Source organism: Rhamphochromis longiceps, linkage group LG7 (assembly GCF_057381845.1).
Source record: "Rhamphochromis longiceps isolate RC_006_pf linkage group LG7, R_longiceps_female_GT1.1, whole genome shotgun sequence".
NCBI classification, from domain to species: Eukaryota; Metazoa; Chordata; class Actinopteri; order Cichliformes; family Cichlidae; genus Rhamphochromis; species Rhamphochromis longiceps.
In genome coordinates, this window is record NC_140563.1 from 14,815,548 (window position 1) to 14,838,446 (window position 22,899).

Consider the following 22,899-nt stretch of genomic DNA (forward strand, 5'->3'; position numbering starts at 1 on the left):
ATATAGTTTGGTGTACTATGGAAAAAAATAAAAAATATAGTATTAAAAACATTTTTTTTAAGTTTCCATTGCAATGCATGTGGAGCATCATGATATTCTGAACCTTTCTTTGAGGAAACTTTCTCTGACTGGACTTAAATTTTAATAGAATTTCCCTGGTTTATGTATTCTAATATTATTTGGAGATTTTACATCAAATCAGCATTAAATTAATAAGCAGCCTTGGTTAATACAACAGAAACTTGTTTTATGTTTTCAGCAAGTAAATTGATATTCCAATAACCTAGATACTACTGTGTACAGTGAGTTCAAGCCCTCATGTTTGCAGAAACATTCTGATAAATGATCAGAATTTTAATATTTCTGACTGTCTGGGTCAAAATTGAATCGAATGAAATCAGTGAGATCAGTGAAATCAGTGAAACCCAGCCCTTTATGTAACTTCATGGACAGAGAAGCTGTTTAGCGGAAGGTGCCTTACAGAAGGAGAAAGAGACATGCTACAAGCCTCTCTGTGCGTTTTGTTTGTTTGTTTTTTGCTGTAAGTGCAACAGTTTTCAGAATCAACTTATAATTTTTAAAATATGACACTATCTTGCAGATTCAATCCACTACCAGCTTCGCTTCTCTCACATGTGGACACGTAGTACCGTCTGCGCACTGCAGATGGCGTTATTTATTTGCGGGTGGCAGGAAGCTTGGTCCTGGTTTCACGCATGCGCAGATACCCACTAGTACTAAATGGAGGCTGTTTGAAACAACCGAGCGGCTTGCTGTGGTGGAAAAGTTAAAAGCATCCGATGATATTGCCTTTAATTGCCTGCTAATAACGGTAGTCAAGAGCGGTCAGTATGGGTGAGTTAAAAAGTGTGCGTCTGCCTGCGAAAGTTAGATAGAAATCCACCATTAATAACTAATTATAGCTGTTAGCTTAACCAATGAACGTGAAATGGACAACATTTAGTATTTATAAGCACCACCTTTACCTTTTACTGGGTGTGCCTTTGTTGTTTCTTGATATTTAGCGTTTCAGTATTTAGCATGACACTGAAATGATACAACAAGATTTACTGTAATCTGTTTAAGCTTTGTGTGGTGAACTATAAACTGTATTCAAACCCTGCCACGGTACATTTAACGTTACGTTAACGACAAAGTGCCAGGAGGGCTGGCTGCCTTTTCCTTGTCCGGATAAATGCCTGTAAAATTAAGGTATGCCGTCATTCTAATGCTCCGAGCATGTCAAGCGCAGTGGCTGTCACGTATATGGCACACTTTAAAATGCGATTCATTGCAAACGTCTAATGTAAAAGGCAAACGTAAACTAAAGCACGACTATAACGAAAAGGAAAGGTAAAGTAAACAAGTGAAATAAAAACCTAACAAACTTAAAAGAGTAAATAAGAAAAACCTTGACTGTGGACTTTGGGGGGGGGAATCTATGAGGCTTGACAACAGTCAAGCAGGCTATAACAGAGAAATCCCAGCCACTTTGGGGTTTTAGGTGTGGTTTGGGAGCTGAATATGAGGACATATGTGGAGATAATCGATCTCTAATCTATCATGCAGCTGATCCTTAAAGGGCTCTCAAAAATTATTAAAATATATTGGTTACCAAATTCTTGAGCCATCCTGGCCATATTTTGCTTCCAAGGAGAAAGGGTTTAGTCCAGTCTTTGTACCTGACTATTTTCTGAGAAATATTTTTCCTTGTTTGTTTCTTTGTTTGTTAAGCCACTTAACACGTGACCTATCAATCACCCAAACAACAACAAAAAAAAAAAAGATAACTGACTCAAAATCCAGCAATGGCCTGAAACAGACCTGAGAGATGCGGCTATTACAACTTACATCTATAAATATATTGTTTCATGCATTGTTCAAAACACTAGACTTAAGGAGCACGACGCCCAGCCGAAAACACTTCAAACAAGTTGAGTTGTTGCTTTCACATTATGAGTGTTGGGCCGAAGTTTTGGAGGAAATCTGCAATGTAGCATGCTGCACTGCAACGACAAGCCGAACAACGCATCTCTGTATGAGCTTAATGGCACACTTGATCCGAGACTGGACACTCTGTAGTCAATATTTGCAGACAAGCTAGTTTTCTAACAATCATACAGGAGCAGTAATGATAGCTGAGGAAGCTCTTGCGTGACTGGGGTCAGCTAATGTGTGTCACAACGGGATAATGCCATGTAAGGCCCATATTTAATTCATTTTTAATTATTTAATTTAAATGTAAAAATATAAATAGTAGTTTCGATGTGGTGATAATATAAACTATTCTCTCATTTTTACGGAAAATGCACTATATTGTTATATCCATTGCTAATGATTTGTAACAGGATTTTTAACATTTTGTTTGTGTCACACAGTCTTATTGACAATCAAAAATGACTGGAATTGGATTAACGTGTGTACAGGGAATTATAGTATTTTATATAAGAGGTAATACAAGCAGGGATAATTATTTGTACGTTTTTTGTAGTTGGTAAATGCAAGGAAGTAGCTATTAAAACTCCAAGCTTTTTAACTACAGTTGTACATATGTGGATAGAGGTTCAAGTGCTTTTGTTAGGGTATTAACAGAAGTAAGGGGTAAAATGACTTAGATTTTGCTGCCACTTATTGATGTTAAATTTTTCAATCTGAAGAGATCTGAATAATCACTGAGCCTTTACATCAAGTGCTACGGAGAAGTTTGTAGAAATCAGAAACACCAAAATATTGGCTGATAATCTCCTTCATCATTTCTGTAATGCGTTCCTTGGTTTATTTCCTCAGATGGTGGTGCTGACGGTGCTGGGCAAGTGGAGAAAGAGAGCTCATCCCCTCCAGCTGAAACACAGTCTCCTATCATGGACCGTAACCCATCACCACCCCCAGACGCAGCAGATGGAGCGGAGGACGAAGATGTGGATGCCATTGGAGACACTGTTTACAGCAAGCACTGGCTTTTTAGCACCCTGACTCATCTCATCCATGTAGGCTGGCTGCTGATGTAAACTGAAGTGATAAATATTGCACGTTTCATTCAGCACTTAAGTCATGCATCGGTTTGCTGGTTTGGTAGGTGAAAGTGTGCAGTGTTACAGCAGCATTTGCTAATGTCTGTAAAATTGTCTTGCAGATGGTCACAGAGCATTCAGAAGAGCGCTGTGAAGGTCCAATGCAGCTATCTGATGATGAGGAGGAAGACTTGTGCAGAGTGTGGGATATGGCAATGGATAAGGTAGACTTTCTCTTCTGTGTTCCAAAGACCACACACTGTTTGTTTTCCTTGTTAAAGGAGAATAGTTTCATTTGAACAAGTGGCATCGAGGTAAGTATACTGCCCAGAACAGAGAAATCAATTACTCGTTAAAGAAAAATTGAAAAATAACAATAGAATTTGCATTTCTGCAGGTAAACTTTCCAAATACCAAATGATGTTAAAGCTTAAAATATTGCTCTGTCACACATGATGCATACAGCTTGTGTCCTGTTTAATGGCGATCGTGGCTCAAGAGTTGGCAGTTCGCCTTGTAATCGGAAGGTTGCCGGTTCGAGCCCCGGCTCCAACAGTCTCGGTCGTTGTGTCCTTGGGCAAGACAATTCACCTGTTGCCTATTTTTTTACTGCAAGTAGTTTTGTCAACAAACTCAAGTTGGTTTTATCACACCTTGTTTTGGTATGAGTTATTACAACAGAGTTTATAATAGCTATCTTTTTTGCATTTAAATAATTTAATTACAAAGCAGTGCAAATAAAGCTGGTTTCTACCTGCCTGGCTTTCACATGGTCTGCAGTTAAAAGTGATTAATTAAATGTTTATATATTTACTAACTGACTATTTATTTACCACCTGTTTGTAGGATGTGGCTGGTTTTCTGCAGGAATTTAAAGCTGCAGATATTCTTCTAGGAGTGATTTCCAAATCACGTTGTCCACGACTTACAGTGAGTGAAATCCTTTTTTTACGCATACTTTCTCTACCAGAATAAATCCTGTACAATTAATTTATTTTCTACCGGTAATACATTTCTGATACAGTGCTTTCTTTTTTTCCTCTAGGAAATTAGTGTGGGAATCCTTGGGAATATTTCGTGTTTTCCTGAAACTTGTATGACTTTGAGCCAAAATGAGGACTTGGGGTGGGTAAAAAAAAAAGTTCTTTGATAGATGTTGTGCATCAGGGGTGGGGAACTCCAGGCCTCAAGGGCCAGTGTCCTTCAAGTTTTAGGTGTGTCTTTTATCCAACACAGCAGATTCAAATGTTTAAATTGTCTCCTCAACAAGTTCTCCAGATGTCTGGTAATGACCTAATGGTTTGTTGACCCAGGGTGATATCCAAAACCTGCAGGACACTGGCCCTTGAGGCCCAGAGCTCCCCACCCCTGTTGTACATAAATGGGTTTCAATCTACTCTTTGTGTCCACAGGTCTGTGGTGCTGCTGCTTCTGGGAGATACCGATCCTCCAACACTGCTGGAAACAAGCAGGTGAGATTTGCATTTTATGTAGACGTGTGAAATAGAGAAACGGAACGAGAAATATTCATATTTCCTCATGATGTTTGCAGATTGCTGCTGACCTGTCTTTCTCAGAAAGATGTCTGTTCACTGTGGCTTCAGCGAATACGACAGCACACATCTGTGCGCTCCAATCTCTGTTTCATCATGTGCAGCTCCACCAATAGTATTTATTTTTATTCTGTTTAATTCCAGTTTTAGTCCATTTCTCCAGTAATAACCTGGTTACTTGTATTGTTTGACACTGCAAGTCCCTGTGACGCTTATAATTATTGTTGACATGAGTGTGTTGTAAACTTACCATTATAAGTATATACTGAATGTGTTTACAGCGGATCTGCTTGAGAAGGTGGGAGAACTAGTTGACAAATTGTTTGACCTTGATGAAGAGTTAATGAAGAGTTGGATCACAGCTCAGCCTGATGAGGAGCAGGGGGATGATGGTGAAAGCCATCTGGAGATGACCTCATGTCTTCTTGAAGCAGCCAAGCAGCTCAGGTGGGAATCTGAATCTGTTTTATGAAGTATTTGTATTACTGTTTTTGATGACGCATATCATTTAACCAGGCTCTTACTGCAGAGTTAAACTAAATACAATGTACTTGTGAAATTAAAGGTGAGGTTGATTGTCAAGAATCCACAGTATTAAATTGTTTTCACAGATCAGAGAGTCCGAATGGCCTAGAGGTTTACCTTCATATCCTCCAGTTACTTACAACTATAGATGAGGGGATTCAGGTTTTTGGTGAGACATTTCAGTACTAAAAGGTCTTTATTGAAATCTTGTTCTTAAACCATTATCAGATAACAATAGAGAAGCGGTTGCCTTTTAAAATTAGACTTTGTGTATTTCTTCTAGCTGCTTCTGATGGACCGGGGAAATCTGTGTGGGAGTTTGTCTGTGACGTCGTGTGTGAGGACCTCTGCCAACCAAATGATCTTCCAGTTGTACTGCATGAACAGAAAAGCATTCTGGTCCAAGCACTTGCTGTGCTGCAGGCTCTTTATAAATGTCACGATGAGTGGTGCAGCAAAAGTGACACAAGTAAGTTTTCATAAAGCTACACTGATGTTTAGCTGCACAGAGAATGTTGCCGATAATAATAAGTCCTCTTGATAGCCATACAGGAAGTGAAGAAAGCAGATTTTGTGGTCACCCCATTGTTTGAATAATTAGTTTAAACGAATGTTGCTGTATATCACGGTATGATTTTCAGTGCCATCCTAAAATTAGACTTGTCTGTCTGTTAAGCTGTTGTCATATTGAAGCCTAAAACACCACCAGAGGTCACCAGTGTTCACAAACATTCAGCTGAGCTCATTAAGCTGTGAGCAGGGGTCCGTTCTTCGTACCTCGCTTACTACATCCAAGATCAAATCATCGCGCCAACTTTGAGCTCGCTATTCCGGTTCTCCAAACACACCTGTTGTTGATGATTAGTATAGCTGGATGAAGTAATGTGAGATCACTGGGTGGCTTAACAGGGGCTACGCATCGATAGTAGAAACATTGATCGGCAACCCTTTGATTGGTCGGCGAAAATGTCGAAGGAGCGCGCTCAGTATTTTTCGGCAGCAGAGCAAGAACTCTTGAGTGAGGGATTTCAGGAGTTTCAGAGTTTAATCAAAACGCAAGGGAACACTGCAAAGGCTGCAAAAGCAAGGAGAGAGGGCTGGCAGAAAGTTGCTGACAAATTAAACTCGTAAGTAATTTAATAATAATACTAATGGAGTGGGTTTATATAGCGCTTTTCAAGGCACCCAAAGCGCTTTACAATGCCACTATTCATTCACTCTCACATTCACACACTGGTGGAGGCAGCTACAGTTGTAGCCACAGCTGCCCTGGGGCAGACTGACAGAAGCCAGGCTGCCATATCGCGCCATCGGCCCCTCTGGCCAACACCAGCAGGCGGTAGGGTAAATGTATTATATTATATTACATTATATCCTCTTTCACATTAGAGCCACAACAGGACCCACTAGAACATGGGAACAAGTAAAAGTGAAATATAAGAATATTCTACAGAATGGTAATATTTATCGCTTATATTGCTTTTAGTCTCTTGGAAAGAGACCCTGGAATACTCTGTTTGTTTGTTTATCACAGCAACCAAGAAAAGGGCAGAGCAAAAAAAGACAGGTGGTGGTCCTGCACCCCCTCGTCAACAAGTTGGTTAAGTAAATAATACCCTCACGGGAAAATCGATATCTCTCTATGAGCACACTGTCGCGCTGAGCTAAAGGATCCTGTCTATCCCGCAATATACGCTGAATTCTGAAAACTCTCCTTATCAATCTTGCACCTTCCGCAATGGGTGGCTCGCGTATACGGACAGGACATGGCTGCGACAGGCTTCCCAAATCCACCTTCGCTTTTATAGCCGTGGTCTCTCATCTTGATTACACGAAGTAATTTACTATTACTACTCTGAAATATGAATTACATCTGTAATAATCACATACATGTAATAGAATGTTAATAGTACATTTCCCTTTTTTTAGGAAATGACCTGTATGTATCTGTATGAAATCAATAAAAGAATCAAGTACTGCATTATCTTTAGTTACATTGATAATATTTATTTATGGTAAAACAGTGGTAAAATGTCACTGTTGCTTTCGTATAAATGAAGCGGACATACCTGAGTGGCTGCGATCTAATCCTGTTTACATAAAGTAAGCCTGCTCCCGAGCAGGTTTACGCTTACGGATCTGTTGCTATGACAGCAAGTCCCGGATTAGCTTCGGAGAACCGAACGATCCAAGATCACACGAAATCGTCAACAATCAAATCCAGCTAACTTACTTAGCGAGGTATGAAGAACGGACCCCAGAACTGCAAACAGTAAACAAAGATTAAACTGTGTGGAAGTGTTTGGGCTTTAGTCTCTTTGAAAAGGATGACCCATCTGTGCAGTTTCAGTTTTTTGGGTGATGAATGAATATACGGTAAACATTATTTTGTTTTTTTTAATTTGCTGCGTTTTTGGTTGAATACCTCTAGGTTTGCCTCTCATTGGGAGCATCTTGCGGGTATGCCAGTACCAAAATGAGTGCAAAGACGGCAGTGCAAACAAAGAAGATGAAAAAGATGAGCACCTCGAGACTGTTGCAGAGATCACAGCAGAGTTTTTGGCTGACCTCTTCATTCACATTCAAAAGGTAATATTTAGGGATTTATTTTGCTCACTTTTGTGGGCCAGATCATTTTAATCAGCAGCCAGTAAAAACCAAGGTTTAAATATGGATTTTTTTTACCCCCCATTTTAGGACACAGTTGCAGATTTGGTGAAGAAAGTTTACCTCACAGAGAAAACCTGCCTCGCAGCTGCTGCCACTTTACTTCCCAAGTTTAAGAATTCAGTAAGTGCTCCTTCTAAATGGTTAATTTACAATGAGACACGTACATGTGAATAGATACCGTTCAAAGGGGTTTAGGCCGTTTTAAGTTAACTGAGGTTTCATTTGCACAAACACAACAAACTGTTGTTTTGTCAGAAATAACGGGACAACTTGTCAAATATTTTAACACAGACTTATTGCTTTTACTTGAGAAGGATGAACTCATGTTACAGAGTTACAGTCAGATTTTTAAGACCTGGAGTCCTTGTAGGTATGTTACAGTGAGTCACAGTTCATCATGAAATCCTAAAACCTTCTGATTAAAATTCAAATTTATATTATTTTGAAAAGATTTATTGAGAAAAAAGATTTATTCATAGCAAAATGAACAATGACATTCTTCACTGGGTATAAAAAGCAAATGCTCAGAATTTCTAATACTTTAATACCTTTGGTGGGTTTTCAAGATACAATACTACTATACTATTTAAAAAAACATCACATAATACTTGTCCAGATGTAAACTGTAGGCAGAAATTGTTGACCTGTAATGCTATTAATACAGCAAAAGACTTATTTTAGAGCTCGTGTCAGATCAGGATGTGTGATGGACTGCTGCCATACTCCCACAGCTCCTGTGGAAAATAAACATTATGTTTCCACCCTGCCCTTCCTCCTCTTGTGCAGTTTCAGCACCTGCAGACCGTGTTGTCAGAGGCTGATCCCCAGTTGGCAGATGTGATAAGGACACAGTGTCCCGTCTGAAGCACCCTGCAGATCAGTGTTCAGCACTCATTCAGACTCTCACCTCTGCTTTTTATAGCAGCCAGTATTTCCTCTCCAAAGATCCTGCCTCAAAACGAGCTATTTGCATTTCCACTGGAAGGACAACATCACGAATGACAAACTGTCATGTATTTGAATATTGTAAGCTACTTTTAAGTTAAGTCTGGAAAATTAAAGTTTGGGTTTGTTTGTTTTTTTAAGCCTTTTTTAAGAATACTATTTTTGTATTTAATTACAGACAGTGTTTAATTAAAAGTAATTTGTCTTTAAGCCTTTTTTAGTGTTTTTTCATGTAGAAATTGCAAAAAAACAGCTGAATAATCTGCAATGAGGAATTCAAGTCATTATTAATACTACGTTCTGATTCCAGACTAGGAATAAAGTATTTTTCTTAACATTCAGCTTCAGTCAACACAATTTAGAGCTTTTAAGACAGCCAACTGGCACTAAAATTTAATAATGTCAAACCACAATTTTAAGTGTTTTTTTTATATAAGGTAGTAGTTATATATTTGGTTATAAGTAAATGAACTCACTTTGGTTATTTAAATGCTTCTGACTGTTTCTTTTTTCTTTCCTTGTGTCTGTCAGGAACATACACAGGAGAAAATATCTTCTCACAGGCTGAGAAAAGAAATTTCTAACCAAACATTAACAAACCTGTATGCTTACTTCTAAAATACTTCAAAATGCACTGTTAAATATTCTAAATGTATGTATATTTGATTAATTCTAGATTTTTATATAATTAAATTTAAAAAATATAAATATTTATTTAAGATAAAACTGAGATAAGTATATGGGCTCACCTTTTTAAGCATATGAGTAATGATGCTAATGCTGATGACAACATCAAGTGTTTACCAGAGGGTGACAGTCACTCTTGTAAGGACAATAAAATTAGATGAAAGGCTTGAGCCTGGCAACAATGAACTCATTTGGTTTCCAAATACCCCATTTCGCCCACTCATTGAGAAGAGCAGGAGAACCTGCGCATTTCCAGCAAAGCTCAGGAAGGCTCTGTGAATATAGCAGCTTTTTAATTAAAGCTTGGATTGATGTGAACGCTCTTTCTAATGGAAATCCCGAGTGTACGTGAGACAGATCGCCCTATGTGGGGGGAGAAAACACAGAACAAAACACGTGTTTGAGCGTCAGCTACACCCATGATCCACGTAGGTTGAGGTAACCAGTGTCTTGATCTAGACGTCATGACCTGTTTGTGCTGTAAATGGCTAGAGTGTAATCACGCTTGGCCTGTCAAGCTTGCTTGTAGCCAGTGACTTGCACTGTGCTCGCTACTCTGTCTCGGAGCCTCGCTTCCAGGCGTGTCATGTCACTGAGATCAGGGTGAAGCCCAGATGTTTCCTGCTGCCCTGCCAAACCTTATTGTCGGTCTGCCATTCTTCATGTAGAGTTGATATGATCCGACTCTGTGAACACAACACAGCAGGCTGTTCGCTGCGTGGATGGCGTATTATACACATCACTGGCACTGAGGCATGTCAGATCTGTCTGAGCCTGATGTTGGATGTCAGTGATTTCTTTGTTTTTTGCCCACAAATGTGTTGGTCTTTTAAATGACATAACATTTTCCCTCACACTGAATTTTGGATTAACCTTAAGGTCACGTCCTGTGAAAGGGCTTTTATAAAGCACTGACATAAAACACTGACATGGAAATGTTCTCTTTGAGAGACTGAGGAGTTAATAAAAGTCTCTTCTACACCAAGAAACAGTCATTAAACATTAAATTGAGGGACCGCATCAATGAAATTAGAAGACTATTTAAGATTAAAAGGAATTTGTCAAAATCAGCAGACGTTTAATTTTTATGATTTTGTGACTTGATCTTTCAATGTGCTTTAAGTGCATTTTCTAAAGCCAGGGTTATCATAATTGAGCTGTCACAAGTGTGCAGAATGGCCCCAACACTGTTCTAGCGGTTGTTGCTGGGGGTGGATGAGCGATAATGAAGGGATGAAGAATGCGTGTGCAGCGTCACGTCCCCATCCTTTGATTCCAAGGCCCGTCCTATTCAGATCCGCCTGGTTAAGGCGTGTTAATAAAGACGCGTGATGCAGTGGGTGCAATCAAAGCCCCCTTCAGTTCATTTCCTGAGTTCCCTGGCTTTCTATCTCTTGTCAACAGATTGACAATGAAAATGTTCCCCTCACGTTATCCCTGGATATCAAAGCCTCTGACCTTTGCTGCTCGCAAAAAAGTGATGTGGCTACGACGATATTTGCGTTTGCCTTAACCGCCTTTTGTGCTTCTTTAATAAAGTTATCAAGGAAGGATATTGTAATGATAAAATACACAGCGTGGGCGCTACTTAGCAGCTCAATCTCTTTTATAGAGAGGTGGAAAGGTTTTGAATCACCAAATAAATGAATTCAAATATAATGATATAATAATTATAAATTAAGAATGAATTAATCTGTGTTTCATATTTGTTAGACATCAGCCTATGAGAGTTATATTTGCTTGCCTTGATCTGGACGTCATCATTAGAGTGTAAAAGGCTTATATGAAGGCAAATGATTTCATAAAATAAATTAGTATCACATAAGTAAATTAATTAATATATTTTTGTTTTTTCAAGAAGTGCTGTGTTAAAAAACATCCTTTATATTTTTCCTTGAATTATGTTTTAAGCTGCTTGTATTGGTGAATCTGTTACATTTAGGGATGCAATACTGCCATTGCCATCACTTTAACTAATTGTGTTTTTTACATGATCTGATATGACACCAGAATAAACAGAACATGCGGAACATGTTCAGTGATGCTCTATCATTTTTTTGCATCACGTCCAACGCGTCTGTTTTGAATGCAGCAGGTGTTTATGGGTGCAGCTCTAGCCGGTTCTTGTGTACACTGACGCCTGTCACCAAGTGGCATATGTTGCTGTTTGTTCTGCATTGAAAGAAATGGAGCTAATTAAAGAGAAGCAGCCCTGTCACAGGAAGTGTACGCAAGCTGACCATTCATTGCTCTGATTAGTTAGTTGTTGAAACAGAGCTCAGGATTAGGTGAAAGACTGGAATTCTATTGATGAAGTGCTATTAGAAGACCTTGGATATTTGGAAATTCAAACACTGGTCTTATAATCAGCTGCTGGGAAGAGAGCACAGATATCCCATCCCACTGGTAACGTTCATCTTCCTACAATATGAAAAGAAACATTCGCTCAAATTATTTAATTTATACCCACTCGTGTATCTGAGCTTTCCTATGAAATGCAAGTCCTCACTATTGATATACCATTAAAAGAAATTTGGTGTGGCTGAGTTTGTTCAATAAAACACATTAAACGAATTCCAATAATGTCTTTATTAATAACTTTTATTATTTAGGAAGAATAATCAGTACTTTACTTGAACTGAAGCCTGTCAAATTACAAAATTGTATATCAAATAAAATACAAATTACTCGATTCATTAATAAATAAAGTTACTATAAAATCACACAATTAACTAATCAAATTACTGTGATATTAAATAAAGCCTTAATTGTAAGGGTAAATTGCCTTTCTTTTTTTCTAACTCTACAAAATCTGTACGTGTCCAGTGTGAATGGTTACATATGTATTTATAATTACATCGTATATAACAGCGGTCCCTAACCCCCGGGCCTCGGACCGGTACCGGTCCGTGAGTCGTTTGGTACCGGGCCGCGAGAGTTGAGGCTCATGTGTGAAATGTATGATTTTCAGGGTTTTTATCGGTTTTCGGTGTTATTTTGTTATCGTTTTGATCGTTAACTCGGTTTTCCTGGGTCTTTTCACGTGTGTTATGAATAAATCTTCTTTTTTCCAGTACCGGTACTAGTTTTTGTTGTATTTATCCACGACACATTAAAGGCCGGTCCGTGAAAATATTGTCGGGCATAAACCAGTCCGTGGCGCAAAAAAGGTTGGAGACCGCTGGTATATAACACAGCACAGCATAGCAGGCAGTTGTAGTTAATCTTTATATCAGTATATAAATGCTAGCACATAATAGCACACCAAAATAGTTACATTCAGTCTGTATTTAAGCTCCTCGTTAGATCTTGATTAATCATGATCTTTTATGATAAATAAGTGTTTCTTATCTCCAAAAGTTGATTCTGTTCATCTGGACGTAGCGTTATGAGTGACAAAACGTTTCTCCCACAAAACGTTTCTCCCACAAAACGCTACGTCCAGATGAACAGAATCAACTTTTGGAGATTTACTTTCCTGGATGATTGAGAATGCATCAAGAAGTGTTTCTTATCTTTCTTATTGCATCCCAAACAAACAGGCATGTTTGATCATGTTTTTTTCCAGCATTTACTTCTTTATTGTGTAGTTTTTGCTGTGCTGCGTATGTGTAGCTGTTGTTGGTGTATACTGATCATGTGAGTGCAAATGTAAACCTTGTATTTCTAAACTAGGGAAGGACTCAGTGCATCAAAAGGTGGCATCTGCCCTGCTGAAGTATCATTAAGCAAAACCTCCTGCACTGTGACCCCTGACCTCTCCTTGGAGAGTGCACCATGAATGCTCATTGTTATTGTAGTGAGTTAGTGTTGTTCTTTTTCCAAACACTCTGTGAGATATAGTAAGTTCTAATACACATAATGCGCGTGTTAGCCATAGCCATGGGTGAGATTAGCCAGAGAGATCTCTTGCAGCTTGATGCTCAGACACTGTGAATAAATCCCTCTGATTAAAGGGAACAGAACTGGGACAGACTGGCTACCATGCAGCTTTAACGCGCTCAGTCACGTCTGTCACAAACCACAGGAATAAGAGTGTGTACAGTGACTTATGTGCTGCGTTTTCCTTTGAAACTTAAAAAACAACTGTGCTTGCACAATGAGCCTAGCAGGCCTATTAGAGAATCCCATGGCTGGTTTCTTCTAAAGTAGGTTATGTTTCTGTAATCGGATGTGTTAATGTGTTGAGTAGTCTCATTATCTTACTCTAGAAGAGCATGAAAAGCCTCATCAAAAGCTGGAAGAAATCTGTTTTGAGTCTAAGAGTATTTGAGTTCAAGAAAAAAAAGAGTATAAGTAGATGTATTTCTGTAACTATACCAAAAATTGCACATTTAACTTGAAACTTTAGAAGGTTTGTGTGATGAGTGTGTTCACAAAAGAGGTTTTGCATAATTTTCATGATATAATTTCCAATAATATAATTATTATACTTCAGCTGGACAACAGGGTTTCAGATTGATGTTTATTATTAGCTATATTGTTGCACTGTAGCATTTCATCTTAATTATCAAGAGACTACTGTTCACATAAGAGAGGTGAGTCATCAGGAGAACGAACTAGAATGAGCCATCTTATTCATGCTGCACTCTCTGACCCTTGTTGGCTTAAAGCATCTCAGTGCATCTTGAGTCAATTCCCCTCTGAGTGGTGAAGCAGAAACGGCACGAGCCACTAGTCATTGTTAATAAGAGTTTAGATTTTTGTTTAAACGTGATTTAAAAGAAAATTATATTCCCAACATAAGACAGGAGGGGACAGATAAACCGATGCTTTTTAAACTGGATCCAACATGAACTCTAATAGCCTCTGACACTCATTAAACAAAGGGGAGCTGGTCCTGGAGCTGTCAAGATGCAAGGACATCAAAGACATAGACAGGGCCTGTGCAGCATAAAAGTCAGATCTGTGGAAATTATATTATGAGGGAATTTGGATGTGCTCGGTGCTCTGTGTGCAACACCGTCTTACTTGATTCTTGAAAGGTACCGTTCGTTAGAGAGCCCTGAACGATACTGACACACTGTTCATTAGGCTGCTTTCCTCTCCTCGTGCTCAAGAGGCAAGACACAATACTTTGCAGAGGAAAAAAATGTTCCATCTATTAATATTTCTCTAGTGGCCACAATACCTGCCAGAGCACTCTTTATTGCTTTACACAGCAGCAGTCTTCTTAATAACCTTCAACATATTGTGGTGTAAATAAAGAGCCTCTGGATTACAAAGACTTTTATCAGAGGTCTAAATTGCATCATATGGAGATTGATTTATTCTTAAAAAATGATCTGCGCTGATTCCTTCATATTTTATGACATGTTGAATCAGTTTAGTTTTTTTCTAGCAGTGCACCAAAATGACAAACACAGACATATACAAATATATATATAGTGTATTTTTTTAGGTTTTGTTTTTTCTTCCTATTGCTAATAAATACTATTATTATGTTCTTAAAATTAGGATTGAGGAAATTGGGAAATTTAACTTCTAACTTATTACAAATCCTTAGGTTTAAAAAGCTGGGTATCTGAACTTAAACGGTTAACTGACATTTTTATTTCATCTCCCTAAATAAACAACAGAGTTCCTGTTTCAGTGCTTCTTACCATAATGTAACTTAATAAAATTCTGATTTGTTTATGTTCAGCCTGTGTTTTGTTACCCAGGGTGTGCATATTGTGTTTGCACAGTGAAGCAGAAATGTTCACCTTCTACATGGAAGCAATAAGGAGCTTAAGCTAACAGTAAGGTAAACATGTTTACGCGTTCTTTGCTACAAACTTTATGGCCACATCACATCAGTGCGAGTCTTAAGAGGCTGTCAGGTGAACACTTCTAGCTCTATCTTACACAACATCTGAGGAGGAAGTTCCCTTCATTGCCCGCTTGGGTTGTGTAAAGCATCTGTCCGTGTCACGAGTGACACAGCCCAGGACCACCTGAGACAAACAGCATGTGCATTAGCCACATGTATCATCACATTAGATCAGCGAGCAGCTAAAAGAGCTTGCTAAGAGCCAGAGACATGTCACCCGTCCTATGTGTAAGGTGACTAAAGCTTAAGAGTAAACAGTGGTGTTATCTGTTTAAAGTAATGAGGTCTCTCACGTCCAGCGCCGCTTCACCTTGATTCTGTCTGTAGAGGCCTCTGAAGCTCTCTCTGCTTTCTGTCTTGATCTCATTTAAAAAGGTGCATTGTGTTAAAGAATGGAAAGCATGCAGATTATGGCTGTTATGTGCAAGAACTTAGAGGAGCTTATGGTGCGGGATTTCGAAGTGGGGGGGAGCATGTTTGGATCACTGGATGGAAGGCTGGTGGGCTACTTAAATCTTAAACCTCAATCTTTTCTTTGTCTCAGGGTGTCAGCAAGCAATAAGAATGACCTCTGTGTACCAATCTAACATGAGTTCACATTTAACATATTTAGTAATAGCTAAACAATTCAAACATTAAAAGAGAGAGAGAGAGAGCAAAGCTTCCTAATAGGCGTGAAACGTGATTGGTATTCTCCTGGTAAAATCTGATTTCGTGACTGATCGGGCCTTTAGGTGAATTAAAAAGACACCCCTTTCCCCCTAATGATGTGGGCGGTGCTGCTGCTCCTTTTCCATTTGCTGCTTTGGGTGAGCTTATTGCCCCCTCCCTATTTCTCAGTGCGGTTAAATAGCACGGCGCGCCACTCCACTGGGTAGACACCCCACTTTGCAAAGAGGAAAGCCAACTAAATAAAAAGGCCTGAAAGGGGAAAAACAAAAAACAAAAAAAACAAGAACAGCAGCACTTTAACATGTACTCAAACAAAATCGAAGGACCACGTAGAGGAAGATCTTTTGACTCTATGAACCTCGGCTTTGAAGAAAAACTGCTGAACAATGAGGTAAGAACTTCACAGAAAGAGAAGAAGGAGGAAGGTTTTATTATTCTATCTTAAAGAAACCCCTTTATCTTCGATCAAATCAATAGAAACAAACAAGATGAAGAACTTTTGCTTTGTTTTGTTTTTAAGTGACTTTTTTGGACAGTGGTGGGGAGATCTGTGCGGGTCATCTTATCGAATAAGCTTTCACTTTGTCGTCAGCGCAGATTAATTTAAGCCGTTTTGTTATACCGTAATTTACGTCAAAGAGTTAAGAGGGTTAAAGAAAGAGAGACCTCTGAATTTGGTATGATAAAAGACACTTCAGTGCTCATGCTGAGCACCATTCGCAGACAGAGGAGATAAAAGATAAACCGATCAACCTGCAGTATGTGATGTCTCCAAGCACATGCAAGGGGAAAATAGAAAACGCTGACAGGTACTCCAGGACAATATCGCAGCTGCTTTAGACATGGAGATAAAACGAAAAACACACATGTTTAAACTGGAGTAAAAGAAATCAACGACGTTTAAGGCAGATTTTACAGCGGAACACGTTACTAAATCCTATTAAAGTAAAAGCTGGACAAATTATACCCCCATGCATGCAAATGTGATCACACCTGTTTTAAAAAAAATCTAACATTTTTTATGTTTCTCGTTTATACCCCTGGATTTAAAAAAAAAATCGTATTTATTTCACAACTATAAAAAGTAAAGTATTTGATGAGGGGAAGCGATGTTCTCCCACTTAACGGCCTAAAAAACGTGCGCGCTGTAGTGATTAAGCGCTTCCCTAACGTGTGGCGAGATTTCAGAGTGGAGGGGAGCTAATAATAGGCTTCCCCGCTCTCCAAATGAGATTGCTGTAAGGCGATTCTTTGAGACAGAGACAAGTTCATCTTCGTTAAACCGAGACGCAAAACGTTGACCTCGGGCAGCGTCCTGATCCAGACTCCATGCACTAATGCTTTCAGGGATACTACCGGCAAGGGCTCACCGAAAACTGGTGTGCCGCGCGGTCTACACCATGTACGAAGGGCGAAATGTGGTAGGAAATAATTTAACTGAATTTAATTGTCTCACGTGAGGGGCGTGATCCTTTTAATCCAGTCTAAACGTTGGACTTTGGCATTATGTACCTATTGTTTGATGACAAATTCGAAAGTTTTTGGGGGGGGAGCGCGGGTTAATTTTTTTAAAAAATACCTCAATAAGCAGTATACAGGTAGAGTAAAGGAGAAGACTTTGGAGTCAATCAAAACAGATTAGTTATTCTGTGCTGTTGGCATCTTAACAGCCTCGCTGCTAAAATCTGAGGCAGGATTAAAATAATTTTCCCCTGGCGTGTGCAGCGCGCACAGGCACGCGTCAACGTGAGAGCGCTATCCGAGGTGCTGAACTGGACAAAGAAGTTGGTCAGCCTTAATCTGAGCCCTGCCTGTGCGCATGCACTGCACTTCCATTACTCATTTTTTACACCAGCGATGTCAAGAAAAAGCCAATGATTCCCTTTAGAGTAACAAATATACCTGCCAGTGTATGTTTTAAAGACTGACTGACTGTCTGCAACTCTTTATATTTATAGGATTATTATTGTTGTTATTTAGGATGGTTTTATAGTCTTAAGTAATTAGAAGCTCTGCATCAAGTCTGTGGATAAGTGCAATATGTAGACTTAATTATTATTTTAAAGACAGTTTAGATTGGCTAGCAAAAGTTCATTTGCTCCACTGTTTTTTTTCTCCCTATTATACACAACTGAATCTCTCTGTCTTTGTTGATCATTTTCAGATAAACAAGTCAACCTTCACCAAAATTGAAGAAAACAACGAAAAGAAGAATTCATCAGAGAAAGGGAGAGCGACAATCATCTTTTCCTTGAAGAATGAAGTTGGGGGACTTGTAAAGGCACTCAAACTCTTCCAGGTACATCCCCCAAACCCTGCTCCTTTTTACAGAATGACTTGATTGCGACACATTGTTAGCTTTGAAATGAATAAAGAATTCTTTTGTTTTATTCTCGCAGGAAAACCACGTGAACCTTGTACACATTGAGTCCAGGAAATCCAAAAGACGCAACTCTGAGTTTGAAATTTTTGTGGACTGTGACAGCAACCACGAGCAACTGAATGAAATCATCCAGCTGCTGCGGAAGCATGTGAATGTGGTGGATATGGAGCCTCCAGATAACTCCTGTCTACGCGAGGAAGGTGAGAAAGTAGTGAGTGAATACACTCCAGATGCTGAATTAAAGGTACAACATTAAATTTGAGCACCTTTTTTCTTCTGTTCTCAGATATGTATGAAGTACCCTGGTTCCCAAAGAAGATTTCAGACTTGGATAAGTGTGCTAACCGAGTCCTGATGTATGGATCTGAACTGGATGCTGACCATCCGGTACATTATCAACCCGCTGCCTCACTTCAGCAAACAAAACCAAACTCTCTTAAAATGAAGCATTCTTATATTTTTACATTTCTCTTTATCAGGGTTTCAAGGACAATGTCTATCGGAAAAGGCGAAAGTATTTTGCAGATCTTGCCATGGCCTACAAACAGTAAGTTTTGATCTATTTAAATGTCTATTGTATTTTTAAAAAAATCATGATTCTTATGGAGTTTTTTCTGTCTTTTTCCAGTGGAGATCCCATTCCTCGTATTGAGTTCACACAGGAGGAAGTGAAGACTTGGGGTGTTGTGTACAGGGAGCTCAACAAGCTGTACCCTACCCACGCCTGCCGGGAATACTTGAAAAACTTGCCACTGCTGTCCAAATATTGTGAATGTCGGGAGGACAACATCCCTCAGCTGGAAGATGTGTCACGCTTCCTCAGGGGTAAATTATCAATTTTGATTAAAATATTCCTTTGATTTAAATCATTTTGTTCACTTTTAGCGGTGCAATCACTCAATGCAATATATTTTCACTATCTTTCTAGAACGTACTGGATTTACCATCAGGCCTGTGGCAGGTTACCTGTCCCCCCGTGACTTTCTTGCTGGTTTGGCATTCCGCGTTTTCCACTGCACCCAGTATGTGCGGCACAGCTCCGACCCCTTGTACACCCCTGAACCGTGAGTACTAGCCAACACTATATCTAAATATGTAATCTAAATGTTAATTTTGGTTTTAATATTTGGTTTTCTTTTATTATTAAGGGACACATGCCATGAGCTGCTGGGCCACGTCCCGCTGCTGGCAGAGCCCAGCTTTGCTCAGTTTTCTCAGGAGATTGGTCTCGCTTCACTTGGAGCCTCCGATGATTCAGTTCAAAAACTGGCCACTGTAAGAGTCACTGCTGCAATCTTCTTTTCAAACAATATTTATGAAGATATTTCTTTTTTAAAATCCAACAAGGTCGTCCTAATTGCTTGTGTTCTTCTTCTGGGTTGCAGTGCTATTTCTTCACTGTGGAGTTTGGTCTATGCAAACAAGAGGGGCAGCTGCGAGCTTATGGAGCTGGACTTCTGTCATCTATCAGTGAGCTCAAGGTAAAGACATCCAAACAGGATGGTAGGATGGTACAGTGGGCACCTTTACCCAAAGAGCTTTAAAAACACAGACAGAATAGTCTTTTTACGTTACAAACTTGATCATATTCCACCTTAGGACACACAATAAATAATCTTTTTTTGTTGAGAAAATATAGATGCACATTTATTAAATGATCAACTTGTGTTTTCAACATCTCCACTGTGTCTCTCTCTGACAGCATGCGCTCTCTGGTAATGCAAGGATAATGCCTTTCGACCCCAAAATTACATCAAAGCAGGAATGCATCATCACAACGTTTCAGGATGTCTACTTTGTGTCAGACAGCTTTGAGGAGGCCAAAGTCAAAATGAGGTGAGCTTAATTGTAAAGACTGTGTTGTAAAGACTACAACACTCAGCATTTAACGTATACATTATAATATATAGGTAGACCCAGCAAGAATAGCTGTAAGCTTTTTAAGCTAAACTGCTGATAGCATATTATTTAATATTGTGTTTCAGGGAGTTTGCCAAGACCATCAAGCGTCCCTTCACGGTTCGATACAACCCCTACACCCAGAGTGTGGACGTGCTAAAAGACACTCCCAGCATCAACAGTGTGGTGGAGGAGCTGCGACACGAGCTTGACATCGTCGGTGACGCACTCAGCCGGCTGAACAAACACCTGGGTGTCTGACTGCGCACAGTTCACATGGAGTTACACTGACAGTCTGTCATCCCCGGCACTGCTGTAGAGACGTTGCTTGTGTGTTGTCCTTTGCCAGTAACATGAATGTGCGTCGTTTTTTTTTTGCAAAAATGTTCTGTCGTCTCCACTGCATGGTTTATATAGCTTACACAATTTACAGGTGCACTAGGTATGTTTAGACGCTAACTTTAAGATATTTGACAAACCCAAAGAGCTGCTTAATCTGAGGTACTATTTGGCTTCTATATTCCAAACAGTTTATGTGCTTTGATGGTACTTCAGTTCACTTTTGAAACACTTCCAGCTGTTACAGACACCTCCAATTGTTATTTCTGCTTTTGTATATGATTGTGTGAGTTTTCTTTTCTTTTTTTTGTAAATCATTTCATTCTTCTTCTTCATGTTTAATACTCCTCTCTTCAGTGAAATGTTTAAAATGTACCTTCTTTGTATTTGTCTTTTGGTGTGTGTGTGTGTAATATTCCTTTTTTGTGTGCTGTTGAGGGAAATTATGAAAGTGACACCTTTAACTAGCTGTTCTTATAAGAATGCTCTTGTGATTGATTATGATCGATTTGACCCATGTCAGCGATTACTTTACAGTGATGATTTTTAATACTTCCTCTTGAATTGAATTCAGTTGTAGAACTCCAGAAATCAAGACATTATTTTTCTACTGTAAAGAAATATAGAAATTAGAACTAGGTTATGAATCAAACAAGAAAAAAAATGAAAAAAAAGTCATTTGTGTGTTTATAGCATGCCAAAACAGTTGTTTAATTGTTGATTTATTACTTTTATTAGTTTTTGTGGATGTAACTTTGTTATTGAACCCTGAGGATGCTGCTGCTGTTGATGATAGACATGCAAGATGATGGCAGCGAAGACTCTGAAAGTGATTATAACAATTATTTTGAGGCTGGAGTTTGCAAAATCTCAATAAAGTGTTGCAGAAAAAAATATGCCTTTGATTTGAGAGCCAGGACGCTTATTACCTAATGAAAAAGTCCAACTGGGAACAGAACTTTCCAAGATAGGTAGCAGAAAAATCAATAATGACTCTTAAACGCATTTCGTGGACACGTAAATGGCGTCATACAATTTCATTTTTATTATGTTGTTATTATTATATTTATATTATTTATTTATACTTTGAGGATCTGATGAATGAAGAAAATGAGAAAGAGAGTTAGTGAATCTGGAAGTACAAAGGATTATTAAGGAGAAAGAGGATGAAGACTGGAAAGGTGCTAGGTCCAGATGATAAACGTGGAGATAAAGCACATGCCAGGGTGCAAATAGTGGAACCGCACCAGAGAAATATGTGAGGGTGGCGCAGGACATCTATGAGGACAGCAAGACAGTGGTGGGGGTGGGATAACATCAGAGACTAGCCCTTGTTGTTTTCAGTGGTTGGTGGGCAGACTGACAGAGGTCAGGCAGGAGTCTCTGTGGACAATGATGTTTGCAGACAGCAGTATGATTTGTAGTGAGAGTAGAGCAGGTGGAAGACAGCCTGGAGAGATAGAGGTATGCTCTGGGGAGAAGAGGAATTAAAGTCACTAGAAGGAAGACAGAATAAATATGTGTGAACAGTGAAGATGACAGGAGGAGAGGCAGCAAAGGACAGAGCAGACAGACAGAGCAGAAAACTTACTTTACTGCCCAGCTTAAGAAATTGGTCTGATTTAACACATCAAAACTATAGTTTCAAGAAATGACACACATAATGGTAGCTTATATTTAAAGGTGAATAAAATTAAAACTTAGGCAGCAGCATAATAGTGCTGCCCAGATTATTCTAAATTTGTCACCTGAAGAATTTGATCATTTAGCATTGAAGTTGTTTTTTTGTGAAGCTGTAGTCTCTTCTGCAGTGGCGTTACAATCGATACTGAAATATCGATTCCTCCGATACCAGACATTTATGATCTAGAATTGATTCTCATATTAAAATATCAACATTTTAGTGATTTGAGGTAAATTTGTAGTTTATGATTAACAAGAACACATTGGAGCGTAACTGTATTATTGGGATCCTAGGAACTACTTCCACTAGTTCCACCTGTCGTGGTGATATGTGAAATACGGCTGTATAAATGCATCAGGGCTTATGTGCATCAGGCTTTACAGATCAACGCCAGTAAAACCAAGGAACTGGTGGTAGACTTCCGCAGGCACAAGCATTCTCCACTGCAACCACTGAACATCCAAGGTATGGACATTGAGGCTGTGGACAGCTACAGGTACCTTGGTGTTCATCTGAACAATAGACTGGACTGGACTCATAACTCAGACGCCCTCTACAGGAAAGGGCAGAGCAGGCTGTACCTGCTGTGGAGACTCAGGTCGTTTGGAGTGGAGGGCCCACTCCTGAAGAAATTCTATGACTCTGTTGTGGCTTCTGCTATCTTTTATGGCGTGGTCTGCTGGGGCGGCAGCATCTCTGCTGGGGACAGGAAGAGACTG

At 39.2% G+C, this 22,899-nt stretch overlaps 2 protein-coding genes and 1 long non-coding RNA gene across 3 annotated transcripts; all 3 read left to right on the forward strand.

The window, feature by feature from the left end:
* Positions 1–723: 723 nt before the first annotated feature.
* saal1 (serum amyloid A-like 1) lies at positions 724–8,914 on the forward strand. Its single transcript, XM_085412411.1, has 13 exons — positions 724–855; positions 2,788–2,987; positions 3,134–3,235; positions 3,858–3,941; positions 4,057–4,136; positions 4,424–4,483; positions 4,564–4,679; positions 4,846–5,011; positions 5,176–5,258; positions 5,373–5,558; positions 7,521–7,678; positions 7,787–7,879; positions 8,546–8,914. Exons 1-13 carry the CDS (start codon positions 852–854, stop codon positions 8,621–8,623), a joined length of 1,410 nt encoding a protein of 469 aa, XP_085268537.1. The 5' UTR covers positions 724–851; the 3' UTR covers positions 8,624–8,914.
* LOC146664998 (uncharacterized) lies at positions 5,569–7,510 on the forward strand. Its single transcript, XR_014912550.1, has 3 exons — positions 5,569–6,428; positions 6,479–6,546; positions 6,624–7,510. It is a non-coding gene; the product is annotated as an uncharacterized LOC146664998 (long non-coding RNA).
* Positions 8,915–15,667: 6,753 nt separating the features above from the next.
* Positions 15,668–20,583, forward strand: tph1a (tryptophan hydroxylase 1 (tryptophan 5-monooxygenase) a). The gene is made up of 11 exons (XM_085412410.1): positions 15,668–16,266; positions 18,040–18,174; positions 18,275–18,458; positions 18,545–18,645; positions 18,738–18,805; positions 18,887–19,083; positions 19,187–19,322; positions 19,407–19,533; positions 19,644–19,739; positions 19,961–20,094; positions 20,244–20,583. Exons 1-11 carry the CDS (start codon positions 16,177–16,179, stop codon positions 20,416–20,418), a joined length of 1,443 nt encoding a protein of 480 aa, XP_085268536.1. The 5' UTR covers positions 15,668–16,176; the 3' UTR covers positions 20,419–20,583.
* Positions 20,584–22,899: the final 2,316 nt, after the last annotated feature.

Bases quoted from the DNA above. Each gene is read 5' to 3' on its own strand.
- saal1 (XM_085412411.1), top strand. The intron at 5,259-5,372 runs GTGAGACATTTC...TATTTCTTCTAG, and splicing joins TGAGGGGATTCAGGTTTTTG to CTGCTTCTGATGGACCGGGG. The intron at 7,679-7,786 runs GTAATATTTAGG...CCCCCATTTTAG, and splicing joins TCTTCATTCACATTCAAAAG to GACACAGTTGCAGATTTGGT.
- tph1a (XM_085412410.1), top strand. From the start codon at position 16,177: ATGTACTCAAACAAAATCGAAGGACCACGTAGAGGAAGATCTTTTGAC. The intron at 16,267-18,039 runs GTAAGAACTTCA...GATCATTTTCAG, and splicing joins AAAAACTGCTGAACAATGAG to ATAAACAAGTCAACCTTCAC. The intron at 20,095-20,243 runs GTGAGCTTAATT...ATTGTGTTTCAG, and splicing joins GAGGCCAAAGTCAAAATGAG to GGAGTTTGCCAAGACCATCA.